The following is a 19,097-nucleotide window of genomic DNA, read 5'->3' as shown; positions in this document are numbered from 1 at the left end:
AAGCCGAGGCTGTCAGGGAGTCCACATCCAGGTGATGCAGGGCTCAGGCTTGGCCATCTGGGCTTGGGCTGGGCTGCACTGGGCAAGTCTCCCAACCTCTCCTGAGTCGTGGACCTGCCCCTCCTCTCTACCTTCCTTCTCCCTCCCCACTTTCAGCTACATCGGGGACTGTGAGATCAGCGTGGAGCTGCAGAAGCTACAGGCTGGTGTGAACGGGATCCAGGTGGGTGGAGCCCGGCGTGACTGCCTCCAGGTTGTGGGTCAAGGCAGGGGAAGCGTGCTTATGCTGGAGGAGGCTACAGCGGGGGTGTTGACACCAAGCACAGAGGCTAGTACCAATCAAGGGACTCCAGGTCCGAGATCATAGGGCCAGGAAGTGGTGGCTTGGTTTCACCACCCCGCCGCTCAGGACAGCCCCACACCTGCCTCTGTTCATCAAACCCCCCTGCCAGAGAGGCTTCGACTGCCCTGGGAAGTGAGAGGCTCTCTTTATTAAACGGTGCAGAGCCGATGCTGAGAAACTGAGGTGGAAGGAGGAGATAGAGCTATTTTATGGTAGGAGTAGAGGAGCTGAGCTGGAGCTGGAAAGCACTCCTGGGTCCCGGCCATGGTCAAGGCTGCAGCCCCCAGGCAGCAAGGCAGTGGGGGGCAGTGGGGGCCAGCTTGTGGCCCTTGGAAACCGGCAAAGGGGTGGAAGCTGCACGCTGGCTTCTTTTCCCCGAGTGTGGTCCCTGCTGTGACGGCAGGTGGCCCTGACATCTGGGGACGGCTTGGGCATGAAGGAGCAGAGCAGGTGTGGGAGGAAGGGCGGCTGAGGTCCCTCCCGGCCCTCTGTGCCATCCAGCTGCAGGGCACGCTGCGGCTCATCCTGGAGCCCCTCCTGGTGGACAAGCCCTTCGTGGGAGCTGTGACCATGTTCTTCCTTCAAAAGCCGGTGAGTCCCCAGGACGAGGCGGGCTTGCCGCTCCCTGTGGGCCGGCGCTCGCCCACTGGGCCCAGGTACTGGGTTTGAGCCCAAGAACGCTGCCGAAGCCCACCTGGACCCCCCATCTCACGTGCTCCCTAAGGCGGCCTGAGGTGCTCGACTCTGCTCTCCCCGAGCCCAGGAAACAGCCTGGAGAAGTGGCTGAGGTCACAGAGAGGAGGCTGTAACTCAGAGCCCTCGGATGCCAGGCTGGCCTGTGGCCGTGCCCTCGGGCCGCTCCTGTGGTCCCGGCAGAAGCAGCCCTCCTGACAGCCCTGGTCCTGAGCAGGACTGGGAGGCGCCGTCACCCGCCTCGCCCCCCGCAGAGGGCACCGCCCCCCAGTCAGCTGAATTCTCCATGGGGGTGGGGGCGGGGGCAGGGCCCGGGCCCTTGGCAGAGGGTTCTCAGCCTGGGCTTCTGGTTCCTTCCAGCCTAACGGCCTCCCTCTGCCCCTGCAGCACCTGCAGATCAACTGGACAGGCCTGACCAACCTGCTGGATATGCCAGGAATCAGGTAAGTGCCTGTGCAAACCGCCAGGCAGGCCCAAGGTGGGGCCCTCCGGGCCGTGCAGCCAGTGATGGGAACCACACCGTGGCTGTGCCCTCCCTCTCCCTCTCTGCACGAGGAGAGGGGTGGGCAGCTGCCCCCTCCAGGGGGATAGCATTGGTGTGTTTGGAGTGACACCATCAGGTGAGGTGTCCTAGAGGAGGCCCCGTGGGCTAATGAGGGGCGAGTGCAGGCTCTGGAACCAGGCCAGCCAGACCAGCCTCCTGGCCCCCCCTCAGCCACTGTGTGCCTTTGGACAAGTGACTTCACCTCTCTGGGCTCTTCCTCAGTAAATAGGGAGCATGGTTCCTCTGTCTTGAGGCCCCTGGGAGAACAGTCAGGTACGTGCAGTGCTGGCACAGTGGGTGTGGATACACACGAGTGTCCTCCTTGTCCACATCCACTCTCTCCCCGACCCAAGTGTGTGTGAGAAGCCCAAGTGGCTCCCGCCCAGACACCGACACTGGCATGGGAGGGGGCAGCTGTCACAGCAGAGGCCAGTGAGGAGGAGCTGGTCTGGGCAACCCACCTTCCTGGGGCCAGTGTGGTGCTGCGCTCAGAGCCTCAGGCCCCTGAGAGGAGCAGAGAAGGGCTCCAGCCCCGTGTGGACACACCTCCCAGGAGGGAGGGACAGTGGACCATCCAGGGTAGCCCCTGGCTGGCTCGCGAGGCCCAGCAGCTGTCCCCACCTGCAGGGACGACCACTCACTCCCTCACTGGGGACATTCCCACTGATCTTCGCCCCCTGGGCGCAGAGAATCCAGTCATGCATTCTTTCACTTAGAAGATATTTCCTGAGCACCTACTGCGTGCTGGCCCACTGCCCCTGTCTCCCTCTACTGGCGAGATAGAGTCAGGCAATAAAGAAGGAGGATTTCAAGGTGATGTCAGGGAGTAGAAGGGCTACAACAGTGAACACGTACCTGGCATTTACTGGGCACTAAGCACTGTTCTCAGCACTTCACACGTATTAACTCATCCTCATAACAACCCCAGGAAGTAGGCATAATTATCCCCATTTTAGAGATGAGGAAACTAAGGTCTGGAGAGATCAGCAGCTTTCCAAGGTCACGCAGCTTGTGGGTGACAGAGCCAAGATTCTAACCCAGGATCCATGTCCTCGTTCTTGGCTACCATGCTGTGATGCCTCAGAGAACAAAGCAGGATTGGGGTGGGGGGGCTGAGGGGCGGTCAAAGTGTACACCCTACATCCTCCCCCTGACCCCCCATCCAGGCAGGCTGGGGTCAGGGCTGCTCTGTCCCGAGATGGGCCCACCTGGCCCCAAGCTCTGCTCCTGGTTCCAGCTCCAGGGATGGGCGGACAGGCAGGCGGCCCGGGGGAGGTGGTGCCGCCCTCCACAGCTTTGCGTGCCCACTGTCCCCAGTGAGGTGTCAGACAGCCTGCTGGAGGACCTCATCGCTGCCCACCTGGTGCTGCCCAACCGTGTGACTGTGCCCGTGAAGAAGGGGCTGGACCTGACCAACCTGCGCTTCCCTCTGCCCTGCGTGAGTACCCGCACGGGCCGCAGAGCGCTGGGCCCAGAGCTGAGGGACAGACGGGCCAGGGAGATGCACCCTCAGATGGCGATGCTCACTTCCGTCCTATGAGGGCCTGGCATCCTATTTTATGGGGCAAAGACTGAGTCTCAGGAAGGTTGAATGACTTGCCCAAAGTCACCCATCTTGGGAGGGAAAAAGCCCAGGGAGCATTACTTCCTGGATCCTGGTCCCCCCATGCGGCCTGTGTTGGGGACTGTGGGCAGTCACACTCGCTCCCAGGAAACTCCAGGAGCCTCCCATTCTCCCTTCAGGGACAGGAGGCTCCCATTCCATCCTTTGGTGGCAGGAAGAATGCTTACGTCTTCTGGGAAGGAGCCAGGACGTGGGGCTTCCTTGGGTGCTCAGCCCCACTGCCCCCGCCCGTCCTGGGAGCTCAGAAGGCCCCTGAGGAGGGGGCCAGCCCTCAGCGCTGTCCTCAGGAGGACAGCCACATGGCCTCCCTGCAGAAGGTGCCCTGGCCATGGGGCTCAGGGCCTCAGGAGAGGGGAAAGTGCCTATTTTTACCATCAGAGCCAGGTGTGAGGCATCAGGCCACACGGGTGATGCACGGCCCTTACCCCACACTGTGCATCTAGCAGTCTCAGTACAGCACCGTCACCTACATCATAGCTACTGCAGACATTCTGTCCTTAGGGCATATCCCACTAGAGATGTACTGTCAAGTGGCTACAATTTAAACTCACTTGGAATAGTTCCTCTCTGTGTGTCTGTGACAACTGGCCGTGAATATTTACATTGATTTCCTTCCATTTTCTGTTTCTAGAGTTTAATTTTTACCTTAACTTCCTTTTACAATCATGTAAAATATTTGCACACTTCTAAAGGCCAGTGTGAAAAACAAATTGTACTTTAAGGAGTCTAGCTTCTACCACCTAGTCCCTCCTCCTCCAGTATTTTTCATTATTTGTTTTCTAATATGAGCACATACACGTATGATGGCTGTGGGTACGCATCTGATTACACGCATAGTCCCCCTTTCTTGGATGGACGGCAGCAGGCCACAGCTCTCCTCACCTTGCTGTTATCATGCATGTGTCATGAGGGTCACCCCACGACAGTGTGGTACGTGGTACTCCACCACGTGAATGTACCGCATCTATTCAACCAGTTCTCTACTGATGGATGGCTGAGCTGTGTCTGGTCTTCTGTTATTTCCAATTATGCTGTCATGAAGAGCCTTGTCCATATCTTTTCATGTTTGCCAGTATGTCTTTAGGATAGATTTCTAGACGTGGGATTGCTGGGTCAAAGGGCAAATGCACATGTATTTACTGATATTTAAAAGAAATAGTTCTAGGCCAGAGGCCTACTGGCCCCCTGAACTGTGTTTTTCCTGGTTCTTGTGCTCTGTTCTGACTTGAGACATAGCCTAGGGTGTTGGGAGTGGGGTGACTCAGTGCTGGGGCCTTTACGAGCCCAGGGACCGACTGCCGCAGCAGGCAGCGGCCACAGGGGTGTGTACACCTGGGTAGTGGGAAGAAACGACACCGGGCCTCCGTCTACGTGTAAGCTAGAGAGGGGCTGCAACGCAGGAGGAAAGCCACTCGGGTGGCGTGGCAGTTGGCACAGGACGAGGAAGTGGCCGCGGTGGAATGGGCCCTTCACGGGGCAGGCTGGAGGCACGGAGGGGTGGGAGGGCCGGGAATGTGGCCGGGCATCGTGGTGCAGTGGACAGAGCCCTGGGCCCTGCCGTCCCTTGCTGCGTGGCCCTGGCCAAGAGGCTGTCGTCTCTGGCTTCTGTCTCCCTGTCCAGAGATGGGGAGGGTAAGGTGGGGCTGGGGTGATAGCTGATGGCTTGGGCTCTGATGTCGGGGGCTTTGAGGGCCCTAGAAACAGCTGTGAGGCCCGGGCTGGGGCATTTTCCAGGGAGTGATCAGAGCCCACTTGCTGGAGGGAGAAAAGCTGGCCCAGAAGGACAACTTCCTAGGACTCCGAGGCAAGTCAGACCCCTACGCCAAGGTGAGCATCGGCCTGCAGCATTTCCGGAGCAGGACCATCTATAAGAACCTGAACCCCACCTGGAACGAGGTGTTTGAGGTGAGGCTCTCCTTAGCGGCTCCCAGCTGCTCTCCATGCCCTCCAGGGCTCCACTCTGGGTGGTTCTGTCCCAAACAAGGGAGGGCCCTACCTTCACGGTCCTCACACACCCACGGGCAACACGGCCACAGGCGTGGCCCTCGGGAACAGGCTTCCAGAGATGGGCTGCTCTGGCCCCTGATGGAGGGCCAGCCTATTGACAGATTCCTACGTCCCTTCCCAACCAGAGCCGACTTTGTTGGAAGTTTTCAAATCAAATCAAAGAACATCGGGGCAGTCCTGCCCCAGTCCTCTCAGCCTTCCCTCCCAGAGCCAGACACCGGGAGCCTGAAGTTCTGCCTTAAGTCCAGCCACAACCCTTACCGTGGGAAGGGCAGGCCCTCAGCCTGTTTGAGTGCTGCAGTCTGGAAGCGGCAAGCCCCGGGCAGAAAACACAGCAGCCAGCATCCCGAGCACCCACCCTGCCCACGGGCTTGCACAAGCTGCCTCTAGTCCTCCGCACCCCGCGGGAGAGGGCATCACTCCCTTCTTACAGGTGCGGTTCTCCAGGCACTGAGAAGGGCAGGACCTGCCCGGGGCTCCGAGCTGGCAGGTGGCAGAGCTGGAACCTGGCTCCCCTGGGGTCGTGCTTGAGGTCTGCTTCATCAGCCGTTGTGGCCTGCAGGTCAAGTCACCTCTCTTTCCTTCCAGTTCATAGTGTATGAAGTCCCTGGGCAGGACCTGGTGGTGGACCTGTACGATGAGGACCCTGACAAGGATGACTTCTTGGGCAGGTGAGGAGGAAGGCCATGCTGGGCCTGGGGGCGCAGGGCTCTAGGCCTTGAGGCACAGGTACCCCTGCTTCCACCGCCCTCGCTGCACTCTGACGTGGTGACTGTACCAGGCAACCAGTCCCATCGTTCTGCACCGCTGCCACAAACCTCCCCCCAGACGCCTCCCGAGTGCCCAGCCCTGAGCGCCAGCCCTCTGGGGGTACATGGAGGGCCCCAACGTTTGTGTCCCGTGGGCTCTGCTTTCTGTGCTCCTCATAATGCACCCAGAGTCCCCGTTTGGAGCAGTGGGCGGGGCCAAGGCTGGCACGGATGGCCAGGCCCCCGGTACCCAGGAACCGTCTGCTCACTCTGAGCTGGCACTTGGCTCCCCTGGGGTCATGCCTGAGGTCTGCTGCATCAGCCGCTGTGGCCTGCAGGTCAAGTCACCTCTCTCTCCTTCCAGTTCAGAGGAACACAGAGCCTCAGGGCTGAGAGAGGATTGAAATGACCGGCGTGGGGCTGGCTATCAAAACTCTAAATTTACATGTGTTTTGGTCCAGCCACCCCAATTCCAGGCATCTCCTATAAAAGCATTATACCTGAAATGTTTATCTGTGGTGACAAACCAAAAAAGCTGGAAACGTGATTGTCCAGAGTCAGAGGACGCCTGAATGTTTCAACAAATTTGTCACTGCCAAACTACAGAATATCCCGCAGCTTTTAAAAATGATGAGTAGGATCTATGTATGTTGACCTCAAGGATATTCAGTTCTATCTAGGGAAGTAGGGGAAGCAGTTGGGAGTGACCTGAGCAGTTGATACATCTTTCCAGGGAGGATGGACACGTACGTGTGTTCGCATGTGCTCGTGTGGACGCTACACCGCTGCTCATCTCAGAGGCTGGGGTTAGGAGGCAGCAGAAAAGAGAATTTTACCCAAATCTTCTTACTCCTAAAATTTTTAGCTTGTTTCTGTGAACAGGTGATTTAAAAAAATAGAAACAAAACAAAATGGGAGGGGAACAATCTGACCACCCGAGAAATAGCTCACCACCATGTTACTTATTTTTAATTTCTCATCTTAATGAAAGGAGTTGTGAGAAAGGAGTTGTGATTTTTGTAATGTTGCAGATTAGAACTGTGTCTTGTGGTTCGTGGTTTAGGTAACTGATTTCAAGTGTGTTTTGAGCTCAAGCACATTTCTAACAGTTACATGGAATTAATTTCCCCTCTGGCTCTCAGGACGCTCCAGTTGGGCTTGGGTCGGGCGAGGCAGAAGGCACGCCATGAATGTGTTACCGCCTCTCACACACATGCCAACTATACGTAGCCCCTGGAGGGCATCTGGGCCAGTTTTGGAAAGGGAGGGGCATTTCTGGTTATTACAGTGACTGCGGGAGGTGGTGCCACTGGCATTTAGAGGACACACGGCAGAGAGGCTAAATTCCTGCAATGCATGGGCAGTTCTGCACAGTGAAGACTCATCCCAGCCCAAATACCAATAGCACCCTCATTGAGCAATCCCGAGCCAGTGTGTCCAGCAGTGTCTGCTTGTCCCCCTCTGGGATCAGAGCCGCCTGCCTGCCCGGGCAGCATGCCCAGCGGGAGCAGCCCCGATAGTTAGACAGTCCTTCCTTTGCTTGAGCTCAAAGTGGTCTCCCATTCATTCTTGGGATGAATAAGGTCCTCCGTTTTGAGAGTCCCACTCAGATATTTCAGAATAGATTTCAGAGTGGGCCTCCACGCCCGCTGCTTGTTGCTGCCTCTGGGCTGACTTTCCGCTCCCTGTGTACTCCAGCCTGCAGATCTGCCTCGGGGACGTCATGACCAACAGAGTGGTGGATGAGGTAGAGTTGGTGCCTGCAAACCCCTCCTTGTGGACAGCATCATTTCCATCCCAAAGTGTGGTACTTCTGTCCTTCCATAACCACCTCTCCTAGTCTAGAGCCTACCCTGTCTGGGCTGGTTCACCTCTTCCCTGAAGCCCCTATTAGGGCCCTACTGGGTCCCAGAACGGAGCTGCCTGGAGAGAGTCAGTAGCATCCCACTGGCCCTTTCCCCAAGCTCTCCTCCCCCTCCCCCTCCCCGTCCCCCTGCAGTGGTTTGTCCTGAAAGACACAACGAGCGGGCAGCTGCACCTGAGGCTGGAGTGGCTTTCACTGATCACAGACCCGGAAGCTGTGATAGAGGTGAGTGCGGGCTGTCGTGCTCCCTGGCAGAAGCGGGGAGGGGGGAACTTGTGATAGGTCTGGTCCATGAGAGAGCTGTGCGGGGAGGCAGGGAGGGAGCTAGAGAGCTGAAGCCACAGATCTTGCCCACAGAGTCCTCCAGCCAGCCCCACCTTCTGGGGAGCATGTCCCTCAGCCCTCATCTCCACAAAGGGCGGATGGGATCCTTAAAAGCTCTGTTAGTGCCCATCAGCCCAGTTCATAGGGAAGTCCACTGGTTCTGACTTGAGTCTGTCATGCTGCAGTTGTATTTTCAGCCTCAGCAAAGAGCTAGGTTGTGAGGGAAGGTATGGCCAGTCTGGAGGGCAAGGGCTGGCTCTTCAGGCATGAAGAGGCTTATCCTAAACCAGTCTGTGTCTCCTGATGCTGGGGGCACCTAGTGAGGGTTTGTGTCTGCTTGTAGGACCATGGTAGTTTTTCCACTGCCATTCTCGTGGTCTTCTTGGAGAGCGCCTGCAACCTGCCGGTGAGTGGTGACACAGCCAGAGTGTCACACACACCCTGCCTTGTGCCCATCACTTTCAAACGTCCATGTGTTGCTCATTCACCCTGTTCTTCTCGTGCTGCAGAGAAACCCTTTTGACTACCTAAATGGTGAATATCAAGCCAAAAAGCTCTCCAAATGTGCCAGGGTAAGTGTGGGTGTGAAAGCAAGTCACACAGCTCCTTTTCCCCAGAGTAACCGCAGCCCTGCGTCTGCTGGGCGGTGCCATGCACACACAGCCCGGGGCCAGTGAGCGCCGCCGTTCACTGAGCCTGCAGCGAGCCAGGCTCCGGGCTTGGCAGTCATCCCCACATCTGCTATGCCTGAGTCCCATGGTGGCCATGCATCCATTTTATTGCCATTTTAAAAACAGGACCCGGAAAGCTAAGTGCTTGTGCCACACAGCTAAGGGGGAGCTCAACTGCACCCTGTCTCCACAGCTCTAGGGAAAAAGGGCCTGTGCCCAGCCAGGCCTCCCATCTTTAACTTGGAAGCTTCCCCTGGGGTCAACCCCGTCTAGGTGCTGGCACAGTGATGGCAGCCCGGGGCTCCTGGGAGCACCAGGGGAGCCTTCTCTCAAAGGGAAGTGGTTGGGTGGCCTCAGGTCCCACCGATGCTCCTGAGGGTTGAGAGGCAGGGTCTCAAGTTGGCACTGGGGGTGCCACCTCCATTTTGTGGATTTGTCCCCTCACAGAATAAAGTCAGCAGAGACCCTTCTTCCTATGTCAAGCTATCTGTAGGCAAGAAGACACACCTGAGCAAGGTAAGACAGCTTGGCGTGCAGCCGAGGACTAAGGAAATGGGCGGGTACCCCAACACTTCCGGGAGAGAAGCAAAAGGGAATTCGCTTACACTGAAAGCCTAGTAGGTGCTGGCACACGATAGGCACTTTATATTACTCTGTCTTCAAAATAACCTCACAAGATAGTTTCACAGTTCAAGAATCTGGAGGCCAGAGATCAGTGACTCGCCTAAGGGCTAGAAAGCAGAAGAACTAGGGTTCAAGCTTAGGCATGGCTCTATGCCTATGTCCTTTCCCCCACCCCCAGCAGCAAAAGTCCCCCTGGAAGTAAGCTCTAATGCTGGTAGGATTTCAGCCCCTGTGAGATTTCCTGGCAAACTCTCCTTGCCTTCGAGTCTGACTGCCCTGCCCTAGTGCCTCCCACGAGCCGTAGCTTGTGCCATACCTGGGCGGACACAGAGAAGGCTCCCAATGGCACCAGGGGGCAGAATGAGAGCAGAGGGTGCCGGTATCCTGCTCTGCCCAACTTGACCCTTCAGTGATCTCTCCCTCTCCTGTCCCCAGACCTGTCGCCACAGCAAGGACCCTGTGTGGAGCCAGGTGTTCTCCTTCTTTGTACGCAACGTGGCCACTGAACAGCTGCATCTGAAGGTTTGCTTGAAGTTGGGCTCTTGGAACACAGCTAAGAGGCGTCTAAGCTAGGAGGGGTAGGGGGCTTGAGCAGGCTGCCCCGGCAGTAAAGCCAGGAGAGGATACTAAGGGCCCACATCTTCGTGAGCCTGGTGACTAAGGTCATTGGTAGGAGGTTGCGGAAGGACAAACCCTCAAGTCCCTTGGTGCTCCCTGCCAGTCTCTCCAGTTATTACCTAGCACCCAGCGTGGCCTGGGTTGGAATCTACTCAGGACATTAATGATGATGTACTTTTTTAAAAAAAGATCTGTGGGCGAGAGAGATCTTCTTTACACCTGAGCAAACAGAGGCTCAAACGATGACTTGTCCAAGATCTCATGACCAACAAGTAGTAGAACTGGGGTCTCTGGGGACCCTCAGACCTGTCTGGAAGTCCCATCATAGAGCAGCACAGCTCATCAGTCCCTAAAGCCCTGATGGTCCCAGGCATTTGACAGACTTGCCTCATACAGATCATAGTTGCCTCTACCCTGAGTCACTCTCTTGCCCTGACTGAAGGCAGGGACCAGGCCTGGTCCCATTTCCAGTTTTCAGGAAAGGACCAGAGGCCAAAAGAAACACAGAACATACTTACTGAAGTGAACTCAGTCTTGGCTGGAGCCCAGAGAGTAGTCTGGTGAGGGTGGGACATCGTTATCCTCTTGTTTTGTGACTGGCCCACTGCCCAGGTGCTTGATGATGACCGAGAATGTGCTCTAGGAGTGCTGGAGTTCCCCCTGTGCCAGATTCTTCCCTATGCAGACCTTACCCTCGAGCAGCGCTTCCAGCTGGACCACTCAGGCCTGGACAGCCTTATCTCCATGAGGCTGGTGCTTCGGGTAAACCTCTCCCCTTTTCCCCCAGGGGAGGCAGGGGGTGGTCTGCCCCAGCACTAAGTATCTGCACTGTGTCGGGAAGAAGCTAGGAGATGGATTCATATTTTTTATCAATTTCAGAATATTGTCAGCCATTTTCTCTTCAACTATTGCCTCTCCTAATCTTTTAATCCCTCCTTCTACAATTCCTTCTATTATGTTGGACCTTCTCATCATCTCCATGGCTTACCCTGATCTCACCTTCATATTTTCCATCTCTTTATCTCTTGGAGCTACATTCGAATTTTCCTCAGACCTGTCTTCCAGACCACTAATTCTTTCTTTGGCTATGCCTAATCTGCTGTTTAACCTGTTCACAGTTTTTGTTTCAAAGGCTATTCTTCATCTTTCACTTTATCTTTTCCAAATCTACAATGTCTTTTCTTTGTTGTGTTTTATTATCTTCTCATGATTCTATCCCATCTTTAATCATTTGAAAATACTTAAAATGTATGTTAATTCTATTATCTGAAGATCTTGGTAGATAAATTTTTATGTCTGTTGTGTCTGCTGATGCTTTTTCATGGTGACTCATTTCTACATTTGGTAACTTGGGTTGCAGGCATATGTTCAGTGTTGCCTTTGTGACCTGGATTGAGGTTGTTCACATCCAAGGAAGTTCTGCTTTGGCTGCAACCAAGCACCTCAGGAACATTACACACCTGAGTCCACTTTTATGTTAATTTTCAAACTTTGGGTTTCAAAACCCCACGGTAGTATAAATATGAACCCAAAATTTATAGGAGACAGGCTATAAGGTGCCATATTCTCATGAAAGACTTTATTTCCCCCAACCAGAGTACAGGCTGAGATAGATATATTTCTTGTCATCAATCTTTGCTGGTGGGTGAAATGTTTATTTATCCTAGACTACTTTTTCACTAAAGATATCCCACCTTCATGGGTCCTACTCTGACCCTAGATCTCTTCTCCAAACCCCTTGGATTCCATGGTTGATAAATGACCCTGGGAAAATTAACCTTTATTTTTCAGTTTTCTCTCTCTCTCTCTCTTCTTTAACCTAGGGATTTTCCTTACTTTCTTGTGAGTTTGACTATGCATTTAGAAGTATGTTTGTTTCATTTTTATTGAGCATTCCTAACAGGAGGTTTTTCAGAATATTTTGATCGCCTTATTGCTGGAAATGGAAGTTCCTAGGAAGAGTCTTAATGACTGATGGGAAAAGGGGAAGGAGAGACACAATGGCTGAGGTTTGAAACTTTGGTGCTACAAGCACAGGGGTGTGTCTGGATAGGAAACACATTTTAGGGAAAGCAATGGTAAATAAGGTGACAGCTAGAAATGACCATATCCAGAAGGCAGCTGGTGATCTATATGAAGGTTAAGGTGAGGGAGTCCTCTGCACCGAGGGGAAGTGCATGCTGTGAGAATTGGCCAGGTCTCCAGCATCCAGTACCAGTGGATAGAGAAAAGGGATCAGAACTGAGTCTTCATGAAGACTGGTGAGGCAGGAGAAAGGGAAAAGACAGAAGGTCTGGTCAGAGTGAGTCAGCGGCAGAGAGGTTAAGGAAGATATGGTCTAGGGGTAAAAAGATATGGTCTGGGGGTAAAAATCCATTGGATTGGGGAGTCAGAAAGGAACTGAGTTTTGAGAAAACTGTTCCTTCCAGAAAAGAGAAGGAACCATTTCCCAGAGGTAGGTAAGAGCAGAGGGGGAGAGAGTGGTAGTGGTGTGCCCAGCCCATAAACCACCCTGTCATCTGCTTACAGTTCCTGCACTTGGAAGAACGAGAGCTGGGAAGCCCATACACAGGACCTGAAGCCCTAAAGAAAGGCCCTCTGCTCATTAAGAAGGCTGCCACCAACCAGGGCTCCAGAGCCCCACCGCAGGGAGAGGGCCCTGCAGATTTGCCATGCCCTCCAGACCCTGCTTCTGATATCAAGCAAGCCTCCAAAAGTACCACAGCCACCACCAGTGCCACCATTGCTGCCACCAAGCCCTCACTTCAAGAGATGGGCCCAGAGCCCAAAGGCAAGGACAGAGCCAGAGGGTTCTGTGCACCCAAGGGGGAGAAGACGAGTGTGTCCACCATCTTCCTGGCTGTCCCAGGCCCCCACTCTCCAGGGCCCATCAAGTCACCCATGAAATGCCCTTCCTCCCTATTCGCACAGCCGCCCAAGAGGCTGGCTCCCAGCATGTCCTCGCTCAACTCCCTGGCCTCTTCCTGCTTTGACCTGACAGATGTCAGCCTCAACACTGAGTACGCACCTCTCTGCTTAATCTTTTCTAAAATGACCTGCATGAAAAATACCTCCCTGGATGGAAAAGTAGATATGAACTTACTTTTCTGTGCAAGTTCTGGTTTTTCACAAAATGGCTTCATAAGAGGCAGCATGGTGAGATAGAAAGAACACAGGCTGGGGGGAGAGAAAGCACGTGTGCATGTGCCAAAAAGTCTCATGTGGCTCTAGCTACACACCAACTATAAAATAGATGTTGGACTTCAGTTGTTAAGGTTCCTTACAGCAGAAGCATACCCTGAATTCTAAAGAGTTATTTATACTGGGATGATATGGAAAGCTTAGAATGTGGAATTATATAAGCAGTGGCTGCCATTTATTAACTGTTGACTCTGGGCTTAGCATGTTATTTAATTTGATCTTCACAATAACCCTCCAAGATAGAACTTACTATCATAAAGGTCGAATAACTCACCCAAGGTTCCACAAGAAATCATAGTATAAAGGCAGATTCTGCTCCAGGGTTCTTCCTACTGTGCCATGCTTTTCCTACTGTGAAATAGGATAATTTTACATGAATGCTGGATAGAACTGACTTCCAACTAAAAGGAACCTTACTGAGAATTATTTTATTAACTTACATACTTCTTGGGGGTGCGGGGAGAGGTCAGCACTTGTAATGGCAAGAGAAATGACAAAGCCTTTCTTTACAGAGACGGGGATCTCAGGCATCAGGGGCTGGGTGAGATTCAGCTCACGGTGCGCTATGTGTGTCTGCAGCACTGTCTCAGCGTGCTAATCAACGGCTGCAGGTAAAGGGATGCTAGGGCCAGGAAAGGTTCTTTGGAGCATCAGATGACCAAAATCAGAGTGGGGGCACTTGGAGCAGTGGCAGGGGCAGGCAGCCCCAAGGCAGACAAGGTAGACATTTGGAAGGAACGAGGTCTGAAGGCCTGCATGCTGTGCATGCTGTAACAGATCCTCAGTGGTGCTGAGGGGCTCCAGAGCCAAGGGCTTTGCTCAGACACAACCACTGCAAAATTGTCTGGGGTGGTTTGGAGCCAGGACATTTTCTCAAGTGAGAATCTTCAACTTTCTTTAGATGGAATGGTACTTGGCTCTACACCCAACTTTACAAAATGCATGTTTACAAAACCATGCACCTGATATCCTCTGAATTCTGCAGACTTTTGCTTTTTTTGGTCTAGACTGCAGGGCATTTTTATCCTCAAGGCCATCTAAAGCTGTATGGATAGTACAGCTTTCTCTAAATGAGTACTTTCAGTATTTCAAAACCAGAGGCCTTTTTTCTTTAATGTCTTTGAAACCAAATCAGAAACCTGATGCCCTGTACCAGCAGTGGAGCTGATCCCTACGTCCGTGTCTACTTGTTGCCAGAAAGGAGGTGGGCAAGTCGTAAGAAGACCTCAGTGAAGCGGAAGACCCTGGATCCCCTGTTTGATGAGAGGTAAGTGGCCCAGGTGGCCTACCTAGAGTGCCTCAGCCGCTCGAGTATTTGCTGAGGACCTCCCGTGTACCTGGCAGCTGCCAGCTTCTGGGAAGGGCTGGGGTTGAACAGGACTACACAGTCCATGCTTTCATAAAGCTTCTATACTTCAGTGAGAGAAAAGGACTGCCAGGGAAGTTTAGCAAAACAGCTACCCACTTTCTTGTCCACAGGGACTAAAGTGCTCCTGATTATGAAATGTTCCATACTCTTTCTCTTTAAATGAAGCCGCTTTGGCAGTAAAAGGATTTGAATCTGGTCAAATATATTTTCTTTCGATCAAAAATAAACGTACCTTGAACCTAAGGACCTAAAATTTCCTCCAAAGCTCCAGGCTCTTTGGCCTGTCTTCCCACCCGCAACAAAGCACAGGTGGCAGGTAGAACAGATACCCTCCCCTCGCGTGTCCACCCATGTCCTTGGGGACAAACCAGTAGACAGAGTCTAATCACATTTCTTGCTTTTGATGGGTCTGTGGTGGCAAGTCTTAACCTTAATATTCTAATTCTTGATTTCAAGTTGATCACAAGGTATGGAAGTCAGAATCTCATCATTGCTTCCTTTTGCTGTGGGATCCTAACAGAAGACATTGCTAGCCAGCCTAGGAAGATACCTAATAATGTTGGTTTCCTCTTATCTTGGTCAATAACTACTCATTTTAAAAAGAGTTGTACTGAGTCTTTTATGGGCCATGTCTAACGACTAATATATTCCTTCAAAAGCTACCTTCTGAGTTCACCGATACCATGAAAGAGTGGGAGAGAGAGAATATATTCATTCAGCATTTATTGAACACTCTACATACCAGGCACCATCCTATATTCTACAGCCACACAGGTGAAAGGTGTTGCCTTCAGAGAGCTCTGACACAATTATAAAAGGATGTCAAAATTGTTATGTGGGAACACAGGAGATTGACTTTTGTGACAAACCTAATCTGTTAGTAATTCTCTCTCAAAATTGTAACAGCAAGATATGCCTGGATTATCTACGAGGCAGACTTGGCAACCTCCATCTTAAACGTAAACCTAGAAGTAAGGAGTTCAGAGGTCTCTTGTTGAGTACATGATTCATACCATATACATTATAATTAAAATCTCTAAAGTTAACGACAAGGAGAGAATCTTAAAAACAGCAAAAGAAAAACAAGTAGTTACATTACAGGGAGCCCCGCTGTAAGACCATCAGCAGAAACTTTGCAGGCCAGAATGGAGTGGCACAATAGTCAAAGTGCTCAAAGGAAAACACTTCCAACCAAAAATACTCTACCAGGGAAAGTTACCATTCAGAATTGAAGGAGAGTTTTCCAGACAAGCAAAAGCTAAAGGAGTTCACCATCACTAAACCAGCTTACAGGAGAGTTCTTTAAGCTTCTCTTGTTGTTGAGCACAGGCTCTAGGTGCGCGGGCTTAGTAATTGTGGCGCACGGGCTTTTAGTTGCTCTGCGGCATGTGGGATCTTCCCGGACCAGGGCTCAAACCTGTGTCCCCTGCATTGGCAGGTGGATTCTTAACCACTGTGCCACCAGGGAAGCCCCTAAAATGCATTCACACTTAAGTTACCAACTTAAAATAGACTGTTGGAAGTTGTCATATGTAAGCATAATGGTAAGCACAAAGCAAAAACCTATAGTAGGTACACAAATGATAAAGAAAAAGGAACCTAAGCATACCACTAGTCATCAAACCACAAAGGGAGCAAGAGAAGAAAAAAGGAACAGAGAGGATCTACAAAACAGCCAGTAAAAATTAATAAACTAGCAATAAGTACATACCTGTCAATAATTACTTTAAATGTAAATGGACTAATTCTCCAATCAAAAGAGAGTGGCTAAGTGGATTAAAAAAAAAAAACAAGACCCATCTACATGCTGCCTACAAGAGACTCACTTCAGATTGAAAGATGCACACAGACAGAAAGTGAAGGATGGAAAAAGATATTCCACGCAAATAAAAACTGAAAGAAAGCCAGGGTGTTGCTATACTTATATTAGACAAAACAGACTTTAAAACAAAGACTGTAATAAAAGACAAGGGCATTACATAATGATAAAGGGGTCAATCCAACAAGAGGATATAGTATTTGTAAATATTTATGTACCCAACATAAGAGCACCTAAATACATAAAGCAAATATTCACAGACCTAAAGGGAGACATAGACAGCAATAAAATAATAATAGTAGGGTACTTTAATACCCTACTTTCATCAAAGGATAGATCATCCAGACCAATTCAATAAGGAAGCATTAGCTGTATATGACATGTTAGACCAGATGAACTTAACAGATATACAAAGAACAGTCCATCCCAAAGCAGCAGAATACACATTCTTCTCAAGTGCACATAGAACATTCTCCAGGATAGATCATATACTAGGCTGCCACAAACAAGTCTTAATAAATTTAAGAAGATTGAAATCATATCAAGAAATCAAAAAATACCTTCAAAGAAAATGGAAATGTAACATAACAAAATTTATGGGATGCAGCAAAAGCAGTTCTAAGAAGGAATTTCATAGCAATAAATGCATATATCATAAACAAGAAAAGTAAGAAATAAGAAAAATCTCAAATAAACAACCTAACTTTATGCTTCAAGGAATAAGAAAAAGAAGAATAAAGTCCAAAGTCAGCAGAAGGAAGGAAATAAAGTTCAGAATGGAAATAGAGACTAAAAAGACAATAGAAAAAAAATCAATGAAACTTAGAGCTGGTTCTTTGAAAAGATAAACAAAATTGATAAACCTTTAGCTAGACTCACCAAGAAAAAAAGAGGACATAAAAGAGGAAAGAGGAACTGTAAAATTGATACCACAGAAATACAAAGGATAAGAGACTACTATGAATAGTTATATGCCAACAAATTAGATAACCTAGAAGAAAAGGATATATTCCTAGAAAGATACAACCTACCAAGACTGAATAATGAAGAAAAAGAAAATCTGAACAGACTGATTACTAGTAAGAAGTTTGAATCAATAATCAAAAATCTCCCAACAAACAGGTCCAGGACCACACAACTTCACTAGTGAATTCTACCAAATATTCAAAGAAGAATTAACACCAGCCATCCCCAGACTCTTCCAAAATATAGAAAAGGGAACAGTTGCAAAACTCATTTTACAAGACAAGCACTACCCTCAGACAAGGATGCCCACTCTTACCAGGTTTAAACATAGTATTGCAAGTCCTAGCCACAGCAATCAGACAAGGGAAAAAAAAAAAAGGAATCCAAAGAGAGAAGTAAAACTGTCACTGTTTAAAGATGACATGATGCTTTATAAAGAAAATGCTAAAGATGTCACCAAAAACCTATTAGAACTAATAAATGAATTCAGTAACATTGCAGGATACAAAATTAATATACAGAAATTTGTTGCATTTCTATACACTAACCACAAACTATCAGAGAAATTAAGAAAATCCATTTATAATTGCATCAAAAATAAAATATCTAGGAGTAAATCTAACTGAGGAGGTAAGAGACCTGTGCTCTGAAAACTATAAGACGCTGATGAAAGAAATCGAAGACAACACAAACAGATGGAAAGGTATATCATGCTCATGAATTGGAAGAATTAATAATGTTAAACATTATTATTTCTGAGCTGTCTATTCGGTCCCATTGATCTGTCTCTTTTTATGCCAGAACCATACTGTTTTGATTATTATAACTTTGTAATATAGTTTGATGCCTCGAGGCATCAGGGAGCATGATGCCTCCAGCTTTGTTCATCTTTCTCAAGATTACTTTGGCTCTTTGGTGGTGCCATGCAAATTTTAGGATTGTTTGTTCTATTTCTGTGACAAATGCCATTGGAGTTTTGATTGCATTGAATCTGTAGATTGCTTTTGTCCACACATGTATAGCTGATTAACTTATGGCAAAGGAGCCAAGAATGTATAATGGGGGAAAGCACAGTCTCTTCAGTAAGTGGCATTAGGAAAATTGGACAGCCACATGCAACAGAATAAAATTCAACCACTATCTTATACTAGACACAAAAATTAACTCAAAATGGACTAAAGACTTGAAAGTAAGAGCTGAAACTCTGAAACTCTTAGAAGTGAACATAGGTGGGTTAAGCTCATTGACATCAGTCTTGGCAATGGTTTTTTGGATTTGACACCAAAACCAAAGGCGACTAAAGCAAAAATAAACAAGTGAGACTACATGAGACTACATTAAACTAAAAGGCTTCTGAACAGCAAAGGAAACCATCAACAAAATGAAAAGACAACCTACCGAATGGAAGAACATACTTTCAGATAATATATTGGAAAAGTAGTTAATATCCAAAATCTATAAAGAACTCATAGAACTCAATAGCAAAAAAAATCAAACAATCTGATTAAAAAATGGGCAGAGGCTCTGAATAGACATTGTTCCAAAGAAGACATACAATTGGTCAGTAGGTATATGAAAAGATGCTCAACATCATTAATCATCAGGGAAATGCAAATCAAAACCACAATGAAACATCACCTCACACCTGTCAGAATGGCTATTATCAAAAAGAAATAACAAG

At 49.8% G+C, this 19,097-nt stretch overlaps 1 protein-coding gene across 4 annotated transcripts in view; it reads left to right on the top strand.

The window, feature by feature from the left end:
- The window catches only part of ESYT3 (extended synaptotagmin 3), a 56,838-nt gene that overhangs the window by 32,446 nt on the left and 5,295 nt on the right, over nucleotides 1–19,097 (top strand). For 3 of the 4 annotated variants that reach the window (XR_009563825.2, XM_030873386.3, XM_060298562.2), the window contains exons 5-20: nucleotides 157–223; nucleotides 845–934; nucleotides 1,424–1,479; nucleotides 2,898–3,018; nucleotides 4,939–5,109; nucleotides 5,800–5,882; nucleotides 7,659–7,707; nucleotides 7,960–8,049; nucleotides 8,492–8,554; nucleotides 8,658–8,720; nucleotides 9,267–9,335; nucleotides 9,879–9,965; nucleotides 10,674–10,823; nucleotides 12,591–13,081; nucleotides 13,775–13,873; nucleotides 14,398–14,529. Coding sequence is in view for 3 of the 4 variants with exons in the window: in XM_030873386.3 (XP_030729246.2) it covers nucleotides 157–223; nucleotides 845–934; nucleotides 1,424–1,479; nucleotides 2,898–3,018; nucleotides 4,939–5,109; nucleotides 5,800–5,882; nucleotides 7,659–7,707; nucleotides 7,960–8,049; nucleotides 8,492–8,554; nucleotides 8,658–8,720; nucleotides 9,267–9,335; nucleotides 9,879–9,965; nucleotides 10,674–10,823; nucleotides 12,591–13,081; nucleotides 13,775–13,873; nucleotides 14,398–14,529 (1,881 nt within the window). In the remaining variant the exon portion in view is untranslated. The remainder of the gene's footprint in view (nucleotides 1–156; nucleotides 224–844; nucleotides 935–1,423; nucleotides 1,480–2,897; nucleotides 3,019–4,938; nucleotides 5,110–5,799; nucleotides 5,883–7,658; nucleotides 7,708–7,959; nucleotides 8,050–8,491; nucleotides 8,555–8,657; nucleotides 8,721–9,266; nucleotides 9,336–9,878; nucleotides 9,966–10,673; nucleotides 10,824–12,590; nucleotides 13,082–13,774; nucleotides 13,874–14,397; nucleotides 14,530–19,097) is intronic. The other variant, XM_060298563.2, reaches the window with a different exon arrangement.

The sequence above is a fragment of the Globicephala melas genome, chromosome 4 (genome assembly GCF_963455315.2).
Source record: "Globicephala melas chromosome 4, mGloMel1.2, whole genome shotgun sequence".
NCBI lineage: Eukaryota > Metazoa > Chordata > Mammalia > Artiodactyla > Delphinidae > Globicephala > Globicephala melas.
The sequence above is the reverse complement of the archived record's forward strand: the minus strand, read 5'-3'. Positions and strand labels throughout refer to the sequence as shown.